This window comes from Cryptomeria japonica, chromosome 7, assembly GCF_030272615.1.
Source record: "Cryptomeria japonica chromosome 7, Sugi_1.0, whole genome shotgun sequence".
NCBI lineage: Eukaryota > Viridiplantae > Streptophyta > Pinopsida > Cupressales > Cupressaceae > Cryptomeria > Cryptomeria japonica.
The window spans coordinates 636,225,754-636,247,675 of record NC_081411.1 but is presented as its reverse complement, the minus strand read 5'-3'; the positions used below and the strand labels follow the sequence as shown (position 1 = coordinate 636,247,675).

General features: G+C 35.1%; 1 protein-coding gene across 1 annotated transcript in view; it reads left to right on the top strand.

Moving 5' to 3' along the window:
* The first annotated feature begins 534 nt into the window (after nt 1-534).
* The window catches only part of LOC131057341 (actin cytoskeleton-regulatory complex protein PAN1-like), a 34,137-nt gene continuing 12,749 nt past the window's right edge, over nt 535-21,922 (top strand). The window contains exon 1 of the mRNA XM_057991478.2: nt 535-613. Coding sequence (XP_057847461.2) covers nt 535-613 — 79 coding nt within the window. The remainder of the gene's footprint in view (nt 614-21,922) is intronic.

Genomic DNA, 21,922 nt, shown 5'->3' with positions numbered 1-21,922 from the left:
ACCCTATGTTGACTACCTAAAGGACGAGAAGCTACTCGTCAACTGGTTTATCTAAGGATTGAATGTCAGTATAGAAGCACTAGTTAGGATGGCAGCTCTAGGAATCCTTCAGGTTGCCATGGATAAGGCCTTGATATCAGAGGAGATTCAGGGTAGACTGCAAGACATGCGGGATTGACATCAGAACCGAAACCCTATACTGCAGTCTTTTGGGTTTCATAAACCCCACTAGAAGGGTAACCACAAGCATTCAACGAGGTCCTTTAAACCACCTCCTCCATAGCAACCACAACAGAATCAGAGGCAAAGGCCTCCATAGGATCAGCAAGGCTTTAAGCCTAAGCAGTGGCATTCACAGGGTCCTAGATGTGATCAACAATCACAGATTCCATACACACCTCCGGGATAGACTCAACAGTCCTCCAGGGGTGGTTTTAGTGGATCAAGTAAGACAGGAGGACATGGATACTCTAGGCCATAGGGTGTTCAGTTTTAGACACATGGTGCTTGTTCACTTGTGGGGCCATGAGACACATGGCAAGAGAGTGTCCACAGGGTCAGTTGGCAGGCAATCAGTGGATGGCAGGTTTAGAGCCTACAGTTGGGGACATGGGTAAGTGCCATAGAGTCTTTGTAGTAGTTGACAACCGCTAGGCAAAGTATAAGGCCATAGTCATAGAGGCCACAGGTATGATCAGAGGTAGTAGTGTTTCTATCTTGTTTAATTCAGCAGCTACAGATTCTTTTATATCTCCATTGGTTGTGGAGCATTGCAGGCTAGTGGCAACTAGGAAAGGTGGTAGTTGGGAAGTGGAGTTGGCTTCAGGAGCTAGAGTGTCTATTGAGTTAGTGGTTAGGGACTATTAGCTTCAAATTGGGAGTATGACCACCTTAGTGGACCTTTGAGTCACACCCCTAGGATCTTATGGCATTGTTCTTGGCATGGATTGGCTATACGCCCACAGAGCCAAGATGGATTGTCACCAGAAAAAGAATGAGTGTGTGGATGATTAGGGTACCTCCATATTAATTTCAGGGATTCAAAGGCATGTATCACTTCATATGATTTCTGCTATGTAGCTTAAGAGGAGCATGCAAAAGGGATGCTACTTATTTTCCATCACCATCAGTGATAGAGAGGAAGAGAATGAGAAGGAGCCTTCCCTAGATGATCATCTTATCCTTGAGGAATTAGTAGACATGTTTCCTTCCGAGCTACCTAGTATGCCACCTATTAGAGAGATTGATTTTCACATAGATCTTGTACTAGAAGCTGAGCTAATTTCAAGAGCACCATATAGGATGACCACTAATGAGCTTAACGAGCTCAAGATGTAGCTTGAGGAACTCTTAGAGAAGGGTCACATTTGTCCTAGTGTCTCCCCTTCGGGTGCACCGGTCATCTTCGTGAAGAAGAAGGATGGATCCCTTTGGTTATGTATAGATTACAGATAGTTGAACAAAGTGACCATCAAGAACTGATATCCCTTGCCCAAGATTGACCACTTATTTGATCAACTTCAGGGTGCCAAAGTATTTTCTAAGATAGATATGAAGTCAGGGTACCATTAGTTGAGGATTGTAGATAGTGATATCCACAAGACCGCTTTTTGTACTAGGTATGGCCACTATGAGTTCACTATGGTTCCATTTGGTCTTACAAATGCTCTAACTATATTCATGAGTCTCATGAAGGGGTAATTCCACACTTTCCTTGACCGATTTTTGATTCTCTTCCTCGATGACATATTGATATATTCTCAAAATGAGAAGGAGCATGAGGAGCACTTGAGATAGGTATTGCAGTGCTTGAGAGACAATCATTTGTATGGTAGTCTGTTGAAGTGTGCATTCTTTAGATTAGAGGTCAGATATCTAGGATATATTATATCTGATGATGGGATCTTAGTTGACCCATCGAAGATCAAAGCTATTATGGATTGGCTAGTGCCAACTAGTGTGATAGAAGTCCAGAGTTTCATGGGTCTAGTAGGGTACTATAGACGCTTTGTTGAGGGGTTCTCTATGGTTGCACATCCTATTGCATCCCTTAAGTGAAAGGGAAAGAAATTTGAGTGGATAGAAAGGTGTGAGAGGGCCTTTCAGGATCTCAAAAGGGCACTCACTATTGCACCTATTCTTGTTGTGCCAGACCTCTTGGCTGATTTCATGGTATGCATAGATGCTTCATTGGATGGTTTAGGAGCAGTCCTTATGTAGGAGGGTCAAGTTATAGCGTATGAGTCTAGGAAACTTAAGACTCACGAGCTTAACCACCCTACTCATGAACTTGAGCTTGCAGCACTGATGCACACACTTGTGAGGTGGATACATTTTCTTTTGGGTCATCATTTTGAGCTTCATTCAGATCATCAGAGTTTGCAGTACACATTCACTCAGCCAAATCTTAATGCTCATCAAAGAAGATGGATGGAGTTTTTTATGTGAGTACAATTTTGATGTTCACTACATCAAAGAGAAAGAGAACATAGTTGCAAATTCCTTGAGTAGGAGACATCATGAGATATGCTCCATGTATATAAAAATAGATTTGAGAGGTCATATATTGCAACAATTGCCAGAGGATGAGTGGTATTTAGAGGTAGGTCAGGTAGTGCGATCTCAGGAGACCCTAGAATCGAAGTACGCAGACTATTCATTAGAGTCCGACTGACTACTATGCCATAGAGGATGCATCTATGTACCTTCTTTTGGAGGATTTCATGAATTCATTGTGATGGAGGCTCATAGAGCTCCTTATGCAGTACATCTCAGAGTTAAGAAGATGCATGTAGATTTGAGACAATTATATCATTAGGCAGGTATGCAGCAATTCATTGTTGTACTAGTAGTCTGATGCCTTGACCGCCAGAGAGTCAAGGTGGAGCACTACCATCCAGGTGGGTTACTCTAGTCTCATGTGATACTAGAGTCAAAATGGGATACTATATTGATGGATTTTGTCATTGGTCTTCATATGTCATCGTATTTTCATGATGCCATCATAGTGACAGTTGACAAGTTGACCAAAGTGGCCCACTTCCCACCAATTTGGACTACCTTCACAACACCAATAGTGGCATAGGTATTCTTGTGGGATATTGTCAGACTTCATGGCCTTCCATGCAAGATTATCTCAAACAGAGATTCCTTCTTCACTTCTTCCTTCTGGGGGCATTGCAGGAAGCAATGGGTACCAGACTCAACTTTAGTACAACCTATCATTTGGAAACAGATGGACACATAGAGAGGGTAACCCAGGTGTTAGAAGACATGCTCTATATGTACATCATGGATCATCAAACTAGATGGGAAGAGTACCTCCCTTTGGTTGAGTTTTCCTTTAATAATAGGCATCACACTTCTTTGGGGATGCCACCTTTTTAGGCTTTGTATGACAGACTTTGTAGGGCAACTTTGAGTAGGTACCGCATTGAGGATAGAGTAGCTATTGGTCCTGAGATAATTCATGATATGGAGCAGCATGTGGATTTGATTAGACAATGCATTAGAGAGGCACAAGATAGACAAAAGAAGTATGTAGATGCGAAGAGGATAGATCATAGCTTCATGGTTGAGGACAAAGTTTTCTTGAGAGTGCAGCTGCATAAGAGTCCAATCCATTATGGAAAGGGTTCTAATCTCGCACCTCACTTTTTTAGACCATTTGAGATCCTTGAGAGGATAGGACCAATTGCATATCATCTAGCTTTTCCACCTAGCCTATCACGCATCCACGATGTGTTTCATGTATCAATTCTCAGGAAATATATTTATGATGAGTCTCATATTCTGGATTGGGATGCCTTGTAGGTGGAGTTAGATAGGCAGCTAGCTTTGGAGCCAATCCACATTTTGGCTAACCGGACGTTGTCTCTTCAAGGTTGAGAGTTGGACCAGGTTAGGTTCTAGTGGGATTGTTATGATGAGGTTTTGACATCATGGGAGGATGCAACACAGATGAGATATCAGTACCCCCATCTTTTTTATGAACTCTAGGAGAAAGTTCACGCCTAGAGGGGGAAGATGTGAGGTCCTACCCTGAGCCATCATAGCATTTCAGTTATTTTCATGTTGGACCTATTATTGATACTATATTTTGATGCATTATGGACATAAATTCTATATGATCAAGTGATTGGATAACATTGATATGGTTGTCATTTATTTTGATTTGCAGAACTTTATTTTGATGCTAGAAATTATGGATGCATGCTTTATAAATGATTAAATTTCATGATGATTATGATGATGCCATTTAGTAGATTATTTTATATGAATTTTATTAGATAATTGGAAATCTGATTATTATAATTGAAATTGTATGCAAATGTCTGAATTGTATTCTTTTCATATGATAATATTATATGTGATTTTTTGAATTACTAATGTGCAAAGTGAGATGTGCAGGAAAACTGACCCATATGACCATGGAAACTATTCGGAGAATAAATCCTAAACCTATGTGCATTTGTGAAGCCAAGGGATGTCTATTTGGAGAGACAACACCTCGTTTGTAAATGTGTTTTAATTTGTAAATGTTTATGCTTGGATGTGTGTTTAATTTGGAAATTGTTTAATTTACTAATTCCAAAAAAGGGACATTGTCATGTGTATTTGAGTAATGTGTAATTTTATGGTGTCACTTGACACATGTGTTGTAAAGTGAGTTGGCAGTGACATGTCCCTTGGAAGGAATTTGTTTTACCAATGCATTTTTTTCAAATATCCTAATATGGTCCCAAGAAAGCTTTGGATAGGGAGCCATTAAAAAGGTCAACTTAGGGTTGACCCGTAGGTAAACTTTGGGTGAGTTTCTAGAGGGTTAAACTAACTCCTAAGGTTAGGTTAGGGGATTTTTTAATCGGCCATATGATGTACCTATGGGTAAAGGCCAATTTTAGCCATGTCTCCACTCCCTAGGGACTGTTTAGTCACCCCAAAATTTGAGTTTTTCAAGATGGCCGAATTTCAACTTTTGAGGATCTTACCTAGGTTAGACAATCTTACTCATGAGTGTTATTGCTCTCCCCCATTCTCTTTAACCTTTTTGAGGTGCCTTGGCTAGAGAGCTTCTAAGGTGTTGGGAAGAAAAACCTATGAAAATCCCTCACCCTTCCCAAGAGGATAGGAAAGAGTGAGGAGTGTCTTCTTAGGGAATGGTTTGGGAGGGAGAAGTTTGATCACCCACTCTCCATTTTTGGAGACATAGATTCTTAAAAAGTTTAGTTTTTGGATATGGAAGTTTTGGCTAAGTCTTGAGAAGGAAAAGATAGTGGATTTGGGCAGCTCTCCTACAACTTTTATTCATCCATTTGCAGGATTTAAGGTTGGTTGATTACTTATTTTTATGTTTTTCTTTGTGTATGAATGAATGTATGAGTTTGTCTTTGGTTGTTTCTTTGTTGTTTTGGAAAAGATGTGTTCTTCTTGTGGTTTTATTTTTTTGTTTCATGTTTATGGATTTGGGAGTTTTCAAGGCTAAACTCACCCTTGGGAGGGTATAGTAGCCTTAGGATGAAGGGCTACTTGACAACCTAAGATCGCAAAGGCTCTCTTCTTGGAAGAGAGTGAATCTCAATGGTAATGGGACCTTTGTTGTATGGTGTTTATGTTCATACAATGGGGGTCATAAGGGGATTTTGTTGGCTTGTATTCCTTGGGGGACATAAGGATTTTGTTGGGACAAGTTTGGAACTTGTGGTTACTCTTCTTGTAAGCCTTGGAAAGGAAATATGTTATCCTTCTTGCAGATTTCTCCTCTAGGTATTTGGTCCGCCTTGACCCCACAAGTTATAGTCACTAAGTGACTTTGTTCATCCCTAGGTTGGGAGTGTTGTGTTGTGTATTCTTCTTGCTTGTATGTAATCTATTTAGCCTTGGTTCTCCTAGCTCGGGGGTGGCTTCATGTAAGCCTAGGTTGGGAGGTGAGCCTCCATGGTCACAACCTACAAAATTTATTGATCCTATTTTTATTTGTATTTACCTACAAGAAAATAAATGTATTTGGAAAGCCCTCATTTAGTAGAAATGAGAGGCTTGATTTTGTTATCTTCCTATTTTTAGTGAAGGGAACCATGATGTATTAAATGTAATTGTTTGACTAGTTTTTCTATGCAATAAAGATTTATTTTTTTTACTTGAGTATATTCTTGCAAAGAAAAGAATTGAATTTGAGTTATTTTCCGTATTGATATTTGTTACTTGAAATAGATTAGGAATGGAATTTATTTCTGCCTCTTTAGCTATTGGAAAAGAAATGAAAATAGATTAAATGTTGTAGTTCAGTCATTATTAAAAGAAATGAAATATTTTCTTATGTCTATAGTTTAAACAAACACAAATAAATATATATATAGACATCTTAGAGTTAATATTAATCTGCATTACATCTTGTTGTTTATTGATAAAAAGTAAATTAGAAAAAGATAGTTGCAACTGTAAATGAAATCATTGCTGTTATATTTTTCTATTCTGAAATTTCATGTTGAGTGGAAAATAGATTAATCTAGAGATTGTATGAAAGAAAATAAAATTTGTTCCATTCTGTTTAATTAAAAATATCTTGCTCTAAGCTATGGAAATGCAGATTTAAACATATATATATATATATATATATATATATATATATATATATATGTATGTATGAATGTATGTATGTATATACATATACATATACATATACATATACATATACATATATATACATATACACACACATATATATATATACATATATGTATATGTGTATATGTGTATGTGTATATGTATGTATACATATACATATACATATACATATACATATACATATACATATACATATACATATACATATATATATATATATATATATATATATTATTTAAGTAAATGCCTAATGTTTTAAATGTAAAACTAAGCTGATGTATTCTTTTAAGAAAAATAAAATAGATGAGCATGCATGTTGCTTCCATATTAAAAAAAATAGATTATTAAGTTTGTGCATATATTTTGTAGTGTTTGCATAATCTGGTTAAACAGACCAGTCTTTGAACACACACACACACATATATATACAAATATATATTATACCTTAGATATGTTGTCATATTTATATGTATATATTAATATATAATAACATACATATATATACATGCATATTATGATATATTAATATACATATATTCTATATTTAAAAAACAAAAAATTAATAACAAAAAAAAATAAAAATTACTTTGCATGCAAGCTTGGGGCCGGATTGGATCCCAAGGCTCCCTGTTGGTTGGAACCAACAACACAACCCAACCACAATATGGGCTACAACCCACAGGGGAGAGGGTTCAGCCGTCCCTATGGGCTGCAACCCATAGGGCACTCACAGCCCCACTATGGGTCATGACCCATAGGCACGACTGTGGCCGTTCTATGGGTAGCACCCACAGTGACACCACCGCCCATCCCTATGGGTAGCCTCCCACAAAAAAAGGTGGGGGGCATCATAAATCCCCTTCCACCCTATGCAACACCAACCCCCCGTAAACACTTTGGCCCTTCCTGCATGCAATCATTTCCCTTCTTGCACAATTGCCATGGCCACCACACATGCACACACACATTTCAACAAAGCAAAAAAAATGTTAGAGAAAGAAACCCTAACCTAATTTTGGGTTAGGGTTAGCTAGTGATAAAGGTAAATCAAGGTTCAGTTATAGGGTTAAAAAGATAATAATTAATAAAAGAATAATAGAAAGCGGGGGGAAATGCCATTTCAAATTTTGAAATGGGAGAACCCCCATTTAGTTAATTGTTAGCAAGTTATTTCTAATATTGATTTAGGGGTAATTTAGCTTTATTTGTAATTTTATGAACTTAGGCAATTATTTATATATATTGATGTTTTAGTTAGATTTCTTTTTTGTAAATTTAATATTGAAAACTATTAAAAGTAAAATGTTTATTTTAAGCTATAGGGGTCAATATTGGTCAAATATTAAATACTTGATATTTAATATTTAAAGGGGATTTACTTCGACAATAATGTGGAGTTAATTGTTAGTTAATTATTATATTGTTTTAGTTAACTTTATTAGTCGAATCTAATAGCATTATTTACACTTGCCCAATTAATTATTTTATCATTTTAAATTCAATAAATTAAGAGATAACATTATTTTAATTATTCCTAGCACAATTAAATACCAGTTGAGATAATTAATATCTCTTGATTGAAATTAAAGGATTATTTGGTTAAATTAATTTTATTAATAAATAAAGTGGTAAAGACACTTTGTTTTGGAGAATTATTTCTGCATAATAATGTTAACGCTTGCGTGGTTAAGTTAATTAAATTAACTCTAGGAACCCATTAATTTAATGCATGAGTTAACCTTTAGCTTAGATAAATTTATTTACCTCATCTTTATTATCGAGTTATTTAGTATTTTATGTTGTTTAAAAATTATATATTGTTGCATTTTTGCCCAAAAGTTTAGTGAATGATAGTTATGAAGTCTGAGGCTCAACCGAAAGAATCACTTTCCCTAGATGTTCATCTGGCTAAAGGATATAACCCGATTACTCAATCGACGAAGATGAATGTTCCTGCATCAGAAGGAAACTCATCTAGTAACTAAGTCATTTGCCTTAGGGGAAATATCTTGCATTGCCTCTAGTAGTGGTCTCAAAGCCTACTTCAGATCTTTGGAAGTCTGTTTGAAGGTTAACCAACAAATATTTGTTGGATCTTGGATCTAGGTTGGTTTACCGGTAAGTCACTTTATGAGCTATGGTTTGGTCATACATCTATAGTTAAGTATTTTAGAATCTCTGGTAGTGAATTGTAAGATTGATCCTAGATGTGATGAAGAAATATTTCTTGGTCATTCTAATGAAACCAAAGTATATAGATGTTATAACAAGAGAATGTAGAGAATTGTGGAGAGTACTCATGGATAGGTAGATGAGAAGAATTGAAGTCAAATAAGAATTTATGAGAAAGAACCAATAATGGAAATGGTCTTAACTAAACCGGTAACTTCTACCATAATAGAATGCAGAACCAGTTACTTTGGTAGTATCAAAAAATTCAATAGTAGCTAAAGATCAAAGAAGAGGAACACAAAGTTAGAAGACTACTAGGTATGTAAGACTGAATCATTCAAAAGATCAGACAATTGGACAAGAAGAATGTTGGCATCTGATGAGGTATGCTTAATTTCTTTAATTGTACCATCATTAGTTATTGAAGCTTGTAAGGATTAATGTTGGATTAAAGCTATGGAAGAGGAATTGGATTAGTTAGAAAATGACAACACATGGACTTGGATGTTATTAGAACTAGGTTTGATTGGTTTGCAATGGATTTCTGAGAAGGAAGGAATTTATTATGTTGAATAGTTGGTCTGGTAGCTAGGATTTTCTGGTATGGTTTTTTTTTGTGATGACTTTATCCTTTGAGCATGTTTAGATGTAGATTGGACTAGAGATATAGGTAACCAGATAGGCTCATCTTGTGAAGCTTTCTTTCTTGGAAAGAAAATTATTTTTTGGATCAACAAGAAGCAATCATATACTTCTTTATCTACTGTTGAAGTTGAGTATGTTATTGCTGACACTAACTGTACTCAAGCTCTATGGGTGAAGCATATGTTGAAGGATATAAGGTTAGATTGTAATGTATTGATAGTTATTCATTCTAATAACTCTGCTTCTATTGACATATCAAAGAATCCAGTGTTTCTATCAAGTATAATTTTTTGAAGGAGTAGCTGGAAGCAAATGACGTCAGATTGGTTTGAGGAATCATTTGAGAATTTGAGAGAGAGGCCGAGGTTTTCTACCCCTCACATAGAGACTTGAGTGATGCTGATTGGCATCAGTTCGGTATGCATTGTCAGAGCTATTATTCATTATGGATTGATGTGTTGGTGCTACTACTCAGAGGGAGTAGTCAGCTGTATAGTTCAGTGGTTTATGATTTTTCTTTGATGTTTATGTCAGATTTTTGGCATTGATGTCAAAGGGGGAGATATATTCATGTGAAAAACATAAGGATTTATATACATTAGGGGGACAGATACTTATGTGTAAAATAGAGGTTAACAAAGATAAGGTTAACAAAGATATCAATCTAAGGGGGAGATTATTGGCATAAGGAGGAGGAACTTAATTTCAGATTGGTTGTATCCCATTGGGGGATTTTGGTTAAGGTATATGGATGGTTAATTGGTACAAAGATATTTGGCTTAGAACCTCATTGTCATATCATTTTGGGGAGATTGTTGGCTATCTTGCATTGGGGGAGACTTGTTTGGCATTTATTGGCACTTGGATGTTTTTCAAGTGTTGCCATCAATGTCAAAGGGGGAGATTGTTGGAAATTTGGAGGAATTGATTATGTGTTGCATTGATGTTTGTCATTGATGTCAACACTAGCTACTTTGGCTATTTACTGGTATCTGGTTGGTCCTAGTAGGATGATTGGTTTATGGTTGGTAAGATCATGTTGATCTAGTATGCTATGATATGCTTTTGTTTGTGGAATTGGTTTGGATTGGTTATTCATGTATTCCTAATGTGTATCACATTCAGTTGGTTCAGGATTTGATGATCCAAAAGCTATCACTTATTCTAGTAAGCCTTTTGGTTGTTAGGATTATTGACAATCCCAAATATTCTAAGAGGGGGGATGGTGAATTAGTATCTAACTGGTTAGCAGAATATTTAAACTTATTAGGAACTTTGCATCCCAAAATAGTGTATCGGTAAATAAGAATTAATGCAGTAAACCAGAACAATAGAGACAACATAGAAAACACACCATAACACAAGATATTTAATGAGGAAACCTAGTGTGGGAAAAACCTCGGTGGGATTTGTGACTCACAATATTCACTCACTTGCCAATGAATAAATATTACTTACAATGAGGGGCCTGCACATGCAGGAAGGCCAACTACCTAGAGCTCACTGCTCAATAAGAGTCACACTGACTACAAAAGTGGATTATGAAATCCAATACAATGTACTAATTCAAATCAGCATCAACTATGTCAGGGTCAGTACCAATTTAAGCTCATTCTATTACCAAAACCTTTGCTATCAACTATATCTCCTTATACAAAAATATTATCCATATATTCTCTCCATGCATACTAAATGACCTATAAGATCCCATACATATATATGAGTCTTTTACAATATTCCATGTTGGCTTTTACAAAAGATAATCACATTTAAATACAATAAACAAAAGTTTATTCCCTATGGGCTGGGGTGTTGGTATGCATTGTTACCGCTATCAGTGAAGTGTTTGCCGTTGTATGTAGATGTCTATTGTTGATGCCGATAACTGCCGGTGACTTACCAAATGAATGCTAGAAGGTTTCCAAATGGTTGCCATCAATGAAAACATCAACTATTCTCATAAGAGTGTAGAATGCCAAGAATCTCCCCCTTTGGCATTGATGCCAACACTCATGAGAAAAATCCAAAAACTATTCCAAAACTGAGGTCCAAAAAGTTACCAAAAAGATGTGCTCTCCTTGAGCAAATGATCTCTTCTGAACAATCATTTTTCTCTCTCCACTACTCCCCCTTTGACGTCAATGACAAAGGTTGTCAAAAATAGTCAAATGAGTACAAAAATTCACCTCAAAGTTTGTAACTAGTTGGTTACAATCTGAAATATATCTGCCAAAACCAAATTTAGACTCTGCATGAATCTGTTGTTGTCATTCAGGATTGCCTCAGTCTGTTGGATCATGTCAGTGAGATGATGCATGTTCTCTTTTGATGATTGTTCTCCTTGAAGTAATGCCTTAGAGATTTCATTTATGAGAGAGATTAGATTGTCCAACTTAGGACCAAGTTTGTATTTAAGTTCTCTGGCATTTGACTTAATCCTTTCCTTTTCTTTCTCAAATTTCTCCAATTTCTCCTCAAAACTTGTTATTTCCTGTTAAATAACCGATATAGGTTCGGATGAACCAATTATGCTATCAGCTATGTCATCTATTTCTTTCTGTACTCTACTAATCTCCTTTTCTATGTCCTTTGTCAAAAGATGTGGTTTGCATGTTTCTTTGTACAGCTCTTTGTATTCCAAAATTGTAGTGTTCAGTGCTAGTAATAGTGTATTCATGTGTTTTGTGCACTTCTTTATTGTGTCCTCAAAGAATTTATCCTTCTCCTTTTCAACTTTCTCTTTGAAGGTGTCCTCATTCACCTTATCAACCATTATTACATTGTCAGCAATAAATTTGGACAATGTGTCCAATTTACTTAAAGAATCCTTAACATGATCTATGTTACATTTTGATGCAATCAATTTAAGAATTGGTACAGTGTCATAAATTGCTTTGTAGGCCAATGCATTACAGTCTGTTATCTTCTTGATTGAATCTAGGAGTACCTTTGTTACATTAGTAGGTCTGAATTCACTTGATGAAGTGTTGGATGTCTGATCAATTACCTTAATTACCTTTGTGCTTCCAACATTAGTAACCATTTTTCTTATGTTAACCTCTGGTGGATCAATCTGAGTTTGCATTTCAAGTTGTAAGGGTTTTTCTAATTGTTTAGGTATCTCAGTGATTGCCAGTTTCTCTTCTTCAATATGTACCTCTGCCTCAATAGGTTTCTCTATATGCTCAACTGTTGGTGTCTCAGATTAAATAGGTTTCTCTATGCCAGCATCTATACCTTTATTATTCTTCCTAGTATCCAATGGGTGCTCTGTTTGCAATGGTTTCTCTGATTGTAATGATTTCTTTGTTGGGATCTCAACCTCAACAATCTCTACCAGTTTTTCAGCAATGTTGCCACTGTCGACATTATCATCCTTAACCTCTCTAGTGTCCTTTTCCACAACAATATTCACTTCCTGAGTATCCAAATTCATGGTGAATAGTATTTCAGATTTAGGATTAGTGTCATCATGTGTGACACCTTGAGTGTCAGTAACTAGTGGATCATTAGTATGTACCGGTGCAATAGCCAAAGGTGGCGGTAAATTGTCAGTGATCTTAATGTTTGGAATACCACCAATTTTACCTTTCCCCTTATCCTAATCCTTCTGATATACTTTGAATTTTTTCTTTGGTCTGTTCATTTCCTCTTGTTTTTCTTTTTCCACAAAAAGGATATCCCATGTATCAACAGTCTCCTCTACAATCTCATTTACTCTACCTCCCATCAAACTTACTTGTCGGTGACCACTAGCAAAAATGGATCTGTTAGCCTCATAAATAAAATCATCAATTTCCTTTTTTGAGTTAACTGGTTGTACAACTAGAAGTTTTTCAACTTTTAGTTTCTTATCCAATTCCATCACTGCAATCCTTTTTGCATCTAATCTTCTATACAGTTCACTAGGTAAATCATCCACTACTTCAATTAAAACCTTTTTGTATATATCCAGATGTAAAATTATATTGTTCTCAATGATTTCCTTGTCTTAATATTTGAATGTGTTATACAATTTACTCACATTAGCTAAATTATCATTATTAGTTATTTCATTTAGTAAATCATCTAATGAAGGTATGAGTGGTTTTTGTTTCTTCTTGAGAGTTAGTTTCTTAGCTAGTTGCCTTACTGCCTGTTGTTTCTTCCTTAAAGTCCTTGTTCTTTTGGGTGAAGGAGAGGGCATCGGTGAAGGTTTTCTCTTCCTCTCAACTCTTTTTAATTTAGCGGGTATCTCACTATCAGAAGATGTGCTAATCGGTGAAATGTTTGCCTCCGGTTGTAGTCCTTCCAGCTCACTAGCTGTTATCCCATTAAAGTTCATAACATTTTCTTTTATTTCCTTTACCTTCTTTGATGCATCCCTAATATACTTTTCTCTTTTCTTCCTTTGCTTCATTGTTTTCACACCACTCTCAATAGTTTCAACACTACCAAAAACTTGTTCTATTGGTTCTCTTGGTGCATCTTACAAAGCTTTTGCATATGTCTCAATAATGTTGAGATCTACCTCATAACCCATTTTAGTTACCTAGATAGTTCGAGGAAGTATATCTTCCATCCATGTCTCATCCTTCTTGATGACAAAACAAATCTCTTTGTCATATTTGTCCACTACACTCTGCGGTAGTCTTTCTCTGGTTTTCATTTTAGATTGAAAAGCTTTAAAGTATTCAGTTATGTTGTTGTCCTTTGTAGTTCCCGTGCTGGTAAAATCTTCCTGTAATTGTTTTCCTACCAGTATGTCATATCCAAAGTCTTTTGGTTCTATACAGGGAATTTCCTTAGTGAAATAGATCATTAAGTATACTAAAAGATTACCAAAGAAAAATGTCCCTTTCTTATCTCCTTTAATCTTTTTCAAATTATCAATGAGTTCATCTTTCAGCCATTCACAAACATCAATCATTGTATTGTTGTTGACCATTACATAAGAACTCTTAATGCAAAGACTAGAAACTAAATTAAGCCTGTTTGCATGTGTAGTCTTGTAACCTAACACCATACTTACGAATCTCACATTGATGTCTTTGATGTCATTCACTCTTAGTGATCTACTGTCTAAAGTTGCTCCAGTTAGGGTCATTTCTTTTTTGTTAGGAACTTTCTTTGTTTTGTCTAGTCTATTGTCGATTGAGGGTAAACTAGTTACTGCCCTAATTGCTTGCCAAGTAAATTTGTAGACAAAATCCAACCATAGAAATTCTCCATGTGCTCTACTTAAAACAATTCTTACTACTTATTCTGGAAATTCAGGAATATTCAATATTTCAACAAAACCTAAATTCTCCACAATCTTGTGTTCAAGTTTAATAGTGCCATTTTCATCACAAATTATCATTCTAAACATTTTCAAGAATTCCTCAAAACCTAATTCTCCAATGTTGCAATATATATATATCCTAGGGTCTTCAGCAAATGCTACACCTTTAGGAATTTTTGAAAATTCACCTATGGAATCATCTTGCTTAGCTAATTAAGGAATTATCTTAAACATAGGCCTAGGGAATTTTACATTTTCCATGATAGTAGGGTTCACAATAAACTTAGGAGCAGAAGAAGAAGCCATTGAAAAACACCTTTAGCTATCTGACAATATCTAAATGCTTGAAAGAAATCACTTCACACCTTCACCTTGAATGCCTTCACTTATTTTTTGTGCTCTTTACTAATTTGAATGCTTGCTAAATAAAAAATGAGGGAAATCCTATGATTTATAATGACTTTTCTCTCAACAACCACATTAAATGCTTGTCGGTTAAGTGAAAATTTAACACATCTATGGGTAAAGAAGAAATCTATCTTCTCACCATCAACCGAGGGTAATTTTCTACACTACCCCCAAAGGGTTACTTCTCAAGTGGATGAAGAATCTCCTATTGGTGGAGGGTTACTTTGTTCTACCGGTGAAGAGATAGTTTCATCAACATTCTGATATCTCTTCCTAATCCATTGTTTTGAGAATTCTTGCTCCTTTTCTTTTCCTTTCAAATTGGATCCTTTATTATTTGTCAGTGAAGTCTTGCTTCTACAGAATTTTGCAATATGTCCAATCTTGTTACAAGCATAACAAGTCACATTATTCCTCTGAATAGCTTTTCCATATCCTATGCCAGTTTGTGTTCTGCATTGATTAAATAAGTATCCATATCTTCCACAAACATAACATTTCGCATTCATTCTGTAGTTTTCTAAATTATGACCAACTTTGTTGCATTTGGAACATTGACCAATGGGTGCATTAATGTTTGGATTGCTTCTAAATCTACACTGACTTTCTCTATAAACATACTTGTTACAGTTAAAGTATTTCCCATTAAATTTATAAGAACTAGGTTGTCTTACCGGTTTACTATGATCATGATTGTTTGCAGTACCAAAACATTCTCCAAATTCAAATCCAAGTCCATTAGTATCTCCATTTGGTTTCTCACTTTTTAGCATATCATCAAGTTCTTCTAAACTTTTCTTGAATTTCTCTTTATGTTGATTTGTAGTAGCCAACTCATTTTCCAGAATTCCCTTTTGTCTCATAAGCTCAATTTTATCATGTTGCATGTGAATTAGATCTGTCTTCAACATATCATTTTCATGACTAAGTCTTAGATTTTCATTTCTAGCATCATTGAGTCTCCTAGTCAAGTCATCTTCATTTTTCTTTCTGTCTTCAATGTCTTTACAAAACCTCATAGTCATATCTTGCATTTCATTCTTCATAGTATTGTTTTCTTGTCTCAACTTGTTCACAAGTTCATTAAGAGTTTCCTTTTCATCATTATCATTATGCATCTTCTCATGAAGTTATTTTCTTTTATTTTGAGCTATAGTAAGATTCTCCTCAAGTCCTTGAATGAATTCTTGTGCAATCCTTAGATCATCTTCAAGTTTGATATTCTTCAATTTCTCTGCATCATAGTCTATAAGAGCTCCTTCTAATTATTTTCTTAAGTTCTCATCTATACGAGTGTCTGAATATTCCTCAAGTTGTTATGCTTTTGAAAATGGAGGACTAGGCTTTGATAGCAATTGTTAGGATTATTGATAGTCCCAAAGATACTAAGAGTGGGGGGGGAATCAGTATCTAACCGGTTAGCAAAATATTTAAACTTATTAAGAACTTTGCATCTCAAAATAGTGTACTAGTAAATAATAATTAATGAAGTAAATAGGAAAAATAGAGACAACATAGAAAACACACCATAACACAAGATATTTAACGAGGAAACCCGGTGTGGGAAAAACCTCAGTGGGATTTGTGACCCGCAATATTCACTCGCTGGCCAATGAATAAATATAACTTACAACAAGGGGCCTACACATGTAGGAAGGCAAACTACCTAGAGCTCACTGCTCAATAAGAGTCACACTAACTATAAAAGTGGATTATGAAATCCAATACAAGGTACTGCTTCAAATCAACATCAACTATGCTAGGTTTAGTACCAGTTTAAGTTCATTCTATAACCAAAACCTTCGCTGTCAACTATATCTCCTTATACAAAAATATTATCCATATATTCTCTCCATGCATACTAAATGACCTATAAGATCTCATACACATATATGAGTCTTTTACAATATACCATGTCATCTTTTACAAAAGATAATGTCATTTAAATATAATAAACAAAAGTTTATTCCCTATCGGCTGGGGTGTCGGTATGCATTGTTGACATTGCCGGTGAAGTGTTTGTTGGTGTATGTAGATGTCTATTGCTGGTGTCGGTAACTGCCGGTGGATTACCAGATGAATGCCAAAAGGTTGCCAGATGGTTGCCATCAATGACAACATCAACTATTCTCATAAGATTGAGAATGCCAACATTGGTTACCAGTAGGTTTCACCGACAGAGCTTTGCTGAAGATCTTTTGATATTATGCATAAGTGGTGTTGGTGCGGCTTCTAGAAGGGATTCAGGATGTTGATGGTTGTCATGTTTGTGTTCCAATTTTTCATGGTGTTTCATTTGGCTTATGGTGACCTATTATAGGTTTGGTGCTATCTAGGTTATGGACCAGTTTATGTAATGTGTGGGTTGATGCTCCTTATGTGTTATCAGTTGGATTCATTGATTTGATTATTTTGTTTGGTCTCAAGATGACATATTTTATAATTATTTAATAGGTTGTATTATCTTTAAGTGGCCGACCTAATTGTTTAGGTTTGAGGGAAGTATAAATATGATGTAAGTTCTCTTTGTAGATCAATGAGATGATGTATGGTATTGGTTATGGGATTATCTGTATATGGACAATGTTATAATCATATGTAGAGGATTTGGTAGATCACACGTGATCAAATTGGATTTGTGGAAGAGGTTTTAGGCCTCCAGTATTGAGCTTAACTAGAACTATACTCATGCATGGGAGATGCTTTATTTGCAGTTCAATCTTCATTCTAGATTGTTGTCCGATGTTTTATGTAGTCAATAAGACTCTGTTTGTGATGATAAGTGTTCTCTAGGTTGTTGGCCTTCATACATAAGTAGGCCCCTTATTGTAATATTTATTCATCTAATTAGTGGATAGATATTGTGGGTCTCCAATCCCACCATGGTTTTTCCTCTTTGAGGTTTTCCACATATAAATCTATGGTGTTATGGTGTTTATCTTTCTGGTTGCATTATTGCTTATTTTTATATGTTTTTGTGTTTACCACTTGATGAGTTATTATATTAATAAGGTTAAAATTCTCCATTTCGGTAGAACATCGAGTCACCTCCCCTCTCAGTGTTCTTGGATCCCAATAGTCTCAAATTCCAAAAGTGATAACTTGTTAGAAAAAGATCCAAACATCCTGCAAACCTAGGATAAGTTAGATGAACATGTCCATGAATGAAATACAACTCTACAAGATTTGGTGATCAAATTCAAAGAAATGCAGAAAGAAATTCTAATTGCAAAGTAGGGAACAAACTGAAGGAAAAATGTTTTTGGTTGATGTAAGATTTCCATGAACCAGGGATGCTCCTGCATCAATCTATGATAGGTTCATTACAAAATTCCTATAATATCTATCTAATCCCATGAAACTTCTTAGTTCCTTCACATTTTTAGGCATTGGGCATTTTAATATGGCCTTAATTTTGGCTAGATCTACCACTATACCATCAGTAGAGATGATGTGTCCTAGATATCATTCTTCCTTATTAAAGACAATTTTCCATACAACTTGTGTTCTCAAATTTTTTGTAGAACTATTTGTAAATTTTGAGAACTCTCCTCCTTGTTCCTAGAATAGATCAGGATGTTATCTAAAAACATTACAACTAACTTGTCAAGATAATCTTTGAACTCACTATTCATGACTTTCATATATGTTTTTGGGTGTTAGTGAGCTTGATAGGTGTTAGGATAATCGGTGGACAACTAAGAGGGGGGGTGAATTAGTTGGCAACAAATTAAAAAAATTTAAGCACTTAAAACCTTTTACCAAAATGCATAAACCAAATACCAGAATAGGAGATATATAAATTAAGCACAAACATAAATTATAACAAATTTACCATCCATCCACAACACATAACACCAAGATTTGTATGTGGAAAACCTAGTAAAGGAAAAAAAAATAGTGAGAAGCCTACCCACAGTTAGATAATTCTTCTGCAGTAAGTATGTGATTACAATAAGGGGCCTACTCATGTAGGAAGGTACACTTCCTAGAGTGCACCGCTCATCACAAAAGGAGCCTCACTAACTACAAAGGATCTTCAGACTACAATCCAGAAATAAGAATGAACTACACCCCACAGATGGCCAAGTATTCCCTCTCCCATCCTTAGTTTGTAAAAGCACTCAAAGCCATGGTAAGTGAACCATGTTTAATTTGTTAATGTACTTTACCCTAGTGTTTTAATTAGGTTATCACTTGTATTAAGAAACCCTCCATTGAGTTACCCTAACAACCATGTTGGGCCTCGAACCCCTTTAAGAGACACTCCCCTTTGACTCAAGATACCCATACCCTTAGGTTCATAACCAAGGAATTATAATGCTCAAAGATACATATATAAAAAAATATAAATATTTATCCACCCAATAAGAAGGATTATATCACAAACTTGTCTTAAAAAAAGGCTCCATAAGGCCTTAACAACAAGAATTCATCCTTGAATCAAATCTAACTTATAAGTCAATTGAATTCTTGATTACATAGCATAAGGACATGTAAATAATAATCAATAACCCTCCTAAATAGACCAATCAAACCTAGAATGTCATGGAAAAAAAGTGTGAGATCCATTCGAGTATCTAGAATGACCTAGGCACAAAAATCATGCATAGATAACAAATGCAAAACCTAGTTCCTACGAGTGTGAAAATATAAGTTGACAAATGTGAAAATATGAGTTGAAAAATGTGAAAATTTGAGTGTAAAAATTCAAAAATCTATAGCAACAAATGCATAAATATGAGTTAATAAATGCAAAAAATATGAGTTAACAAATGCAAAAATCTGAGTCTGGGAACTAACTACGACATCCAAATTGATACAAATGGGAACCTAAAAAAAAAAAATCAGAACATAGCCCATTTGAGAAGAACCTAATAACTCTCTAAAAATTCTATTTGAACATTCACAAGAGCTTCCCATATAACTATAGAAAAAAATTCCAAAAATAGTCCCTTTCACATAATGAATTCACAATGCAAATCAAACCCAAACTAACCTAACAATGAAGACATAATTTCCAAAATTATTTTACACAATCATAGGGATAATAGAATACCAACATAACTAGAAATTTAAATGAGAAAGAAAGGAAGATGGGGCTCCTATGCTGAAATTTGAAGAACAATAGAGCAAATGAAACCTGCACTCCATCCAATCCACACAATCTCCAAGACAACAAAACTTACAACTACAAAACCAATCCAATCTTAATCAAATCTCTCCCAAAACTCCAAAACAAGAGTTATCAAAGATTTACCCCCAAAAATCCTCAAAACATTCTCTCCAAAACTCCTGTATTAAAGGGCTCCAAAAAACATGTACGAGAAAAACCTATTCAACCAACAAAAAAGTAAAAATCATAAACAAAGATAGTTGTAACTAGCAGTTAAAGAAAAAAATTCATAACTTAAAATAAGCTAACCAGAAAAGCCTAAATTCTATGAAAAGATTGCTAATTCAATTAATGAGAGCTATGAATACAAGATAAGCAAATTAAATGCAAACCAATAGAGATGTCTCCTTCATGATTCTCCATTGTTCTCCTTTCACCTTCAAATTGGATGTGGATCTCACCTACAAGTGCAAATGCAAGTGAAAAGAAAGTGGATTATGAGATGAAAATCATAGCATAAGTTTACTTGAAGTGTGGTTGTCAATGATAAATAAATAGGCTCAATTTATATGCAAGTTCATGATAATATGAAATCAGAATGAAAAATGTGAAAGAGGAAAATTCATTCAAAAAGGGAATGATTATGAAAAATATGACACATTTCTATGTCAAAAATTATGACATATTTGTTGGAATTGCATGAAGATTGCATTAATGAAGTATAGTGTTGTCATTGATGTCAATAGAAATCAGTAATGGAGTTGTATTGCAATTGATAGTGATGTAGTAATGCAACCGGTAGTAGAGCAGTGATCGAAACTGGTATTGGTGTTTGAAGCAGAGTTATAAACTAGTAACCCTAACCTATTGATATGCTAAACCCTAACCAATAGAGCTTAGTGAATCGGTTGTGTTGATCTATGATTGAATGGTGATCAGAGATGATTATGCCACGTATGCATGATGCATGTCATGAGTTTCAAAGTGGTTTTGGCACGTAGAGATAACTATTTTATCTTAGGAATGATAAAATGCATAGCATGAAGTGAAAAACATGTGATGAGTTATAGGATCCAATGTACGGTGATCTAGGAGTAGTCAAAGTTGTCTTGAACAATGTGAAACTGATTGCTATGTAATCCAATAGTCATGTTTGAACTGATATATTTGTAATCTCTATGAGATCTTAGGTTTTGTGATGTGTTACCAACCTATCGTATTTCTTTTTAAGGTCGATGAGTTATTTGTAATTGAGTTGGCAATTTGGTTAAGTGTGGTAGTGTGATTGATTGACAAACTAGAAGGAGTCTTTGCAGAATGTGTGAAGGTAGATAGGAGGATAAACAGATTTGATTAAGCAGAGTAGTGTTATTACCATATCAAAAAAGACCATGTTGTTCTCTAACAATCACAATAGTTAAATCCCTTAACCAGGTAAGCTTTAATAGGATTGGTTCTTTTTAAATCCTCTAACCAAGTGATCCATTAGCTTGGATTTGAAATACTTTATCGAGGTTACTCCTAAGAGGGTATTGCCTTTAATAGGGTATTGTAGTCAATCCTTTATCTGGGTGGTCCTTAACCGAATCTATTCCTAACAGGACATTTTTGTAAAGACTCTAACAAGGCTTGGCTCCTAACAAGACAAAATTAAGAAGAGTTCAAAATACTTGTGGGTATTCATCCACACT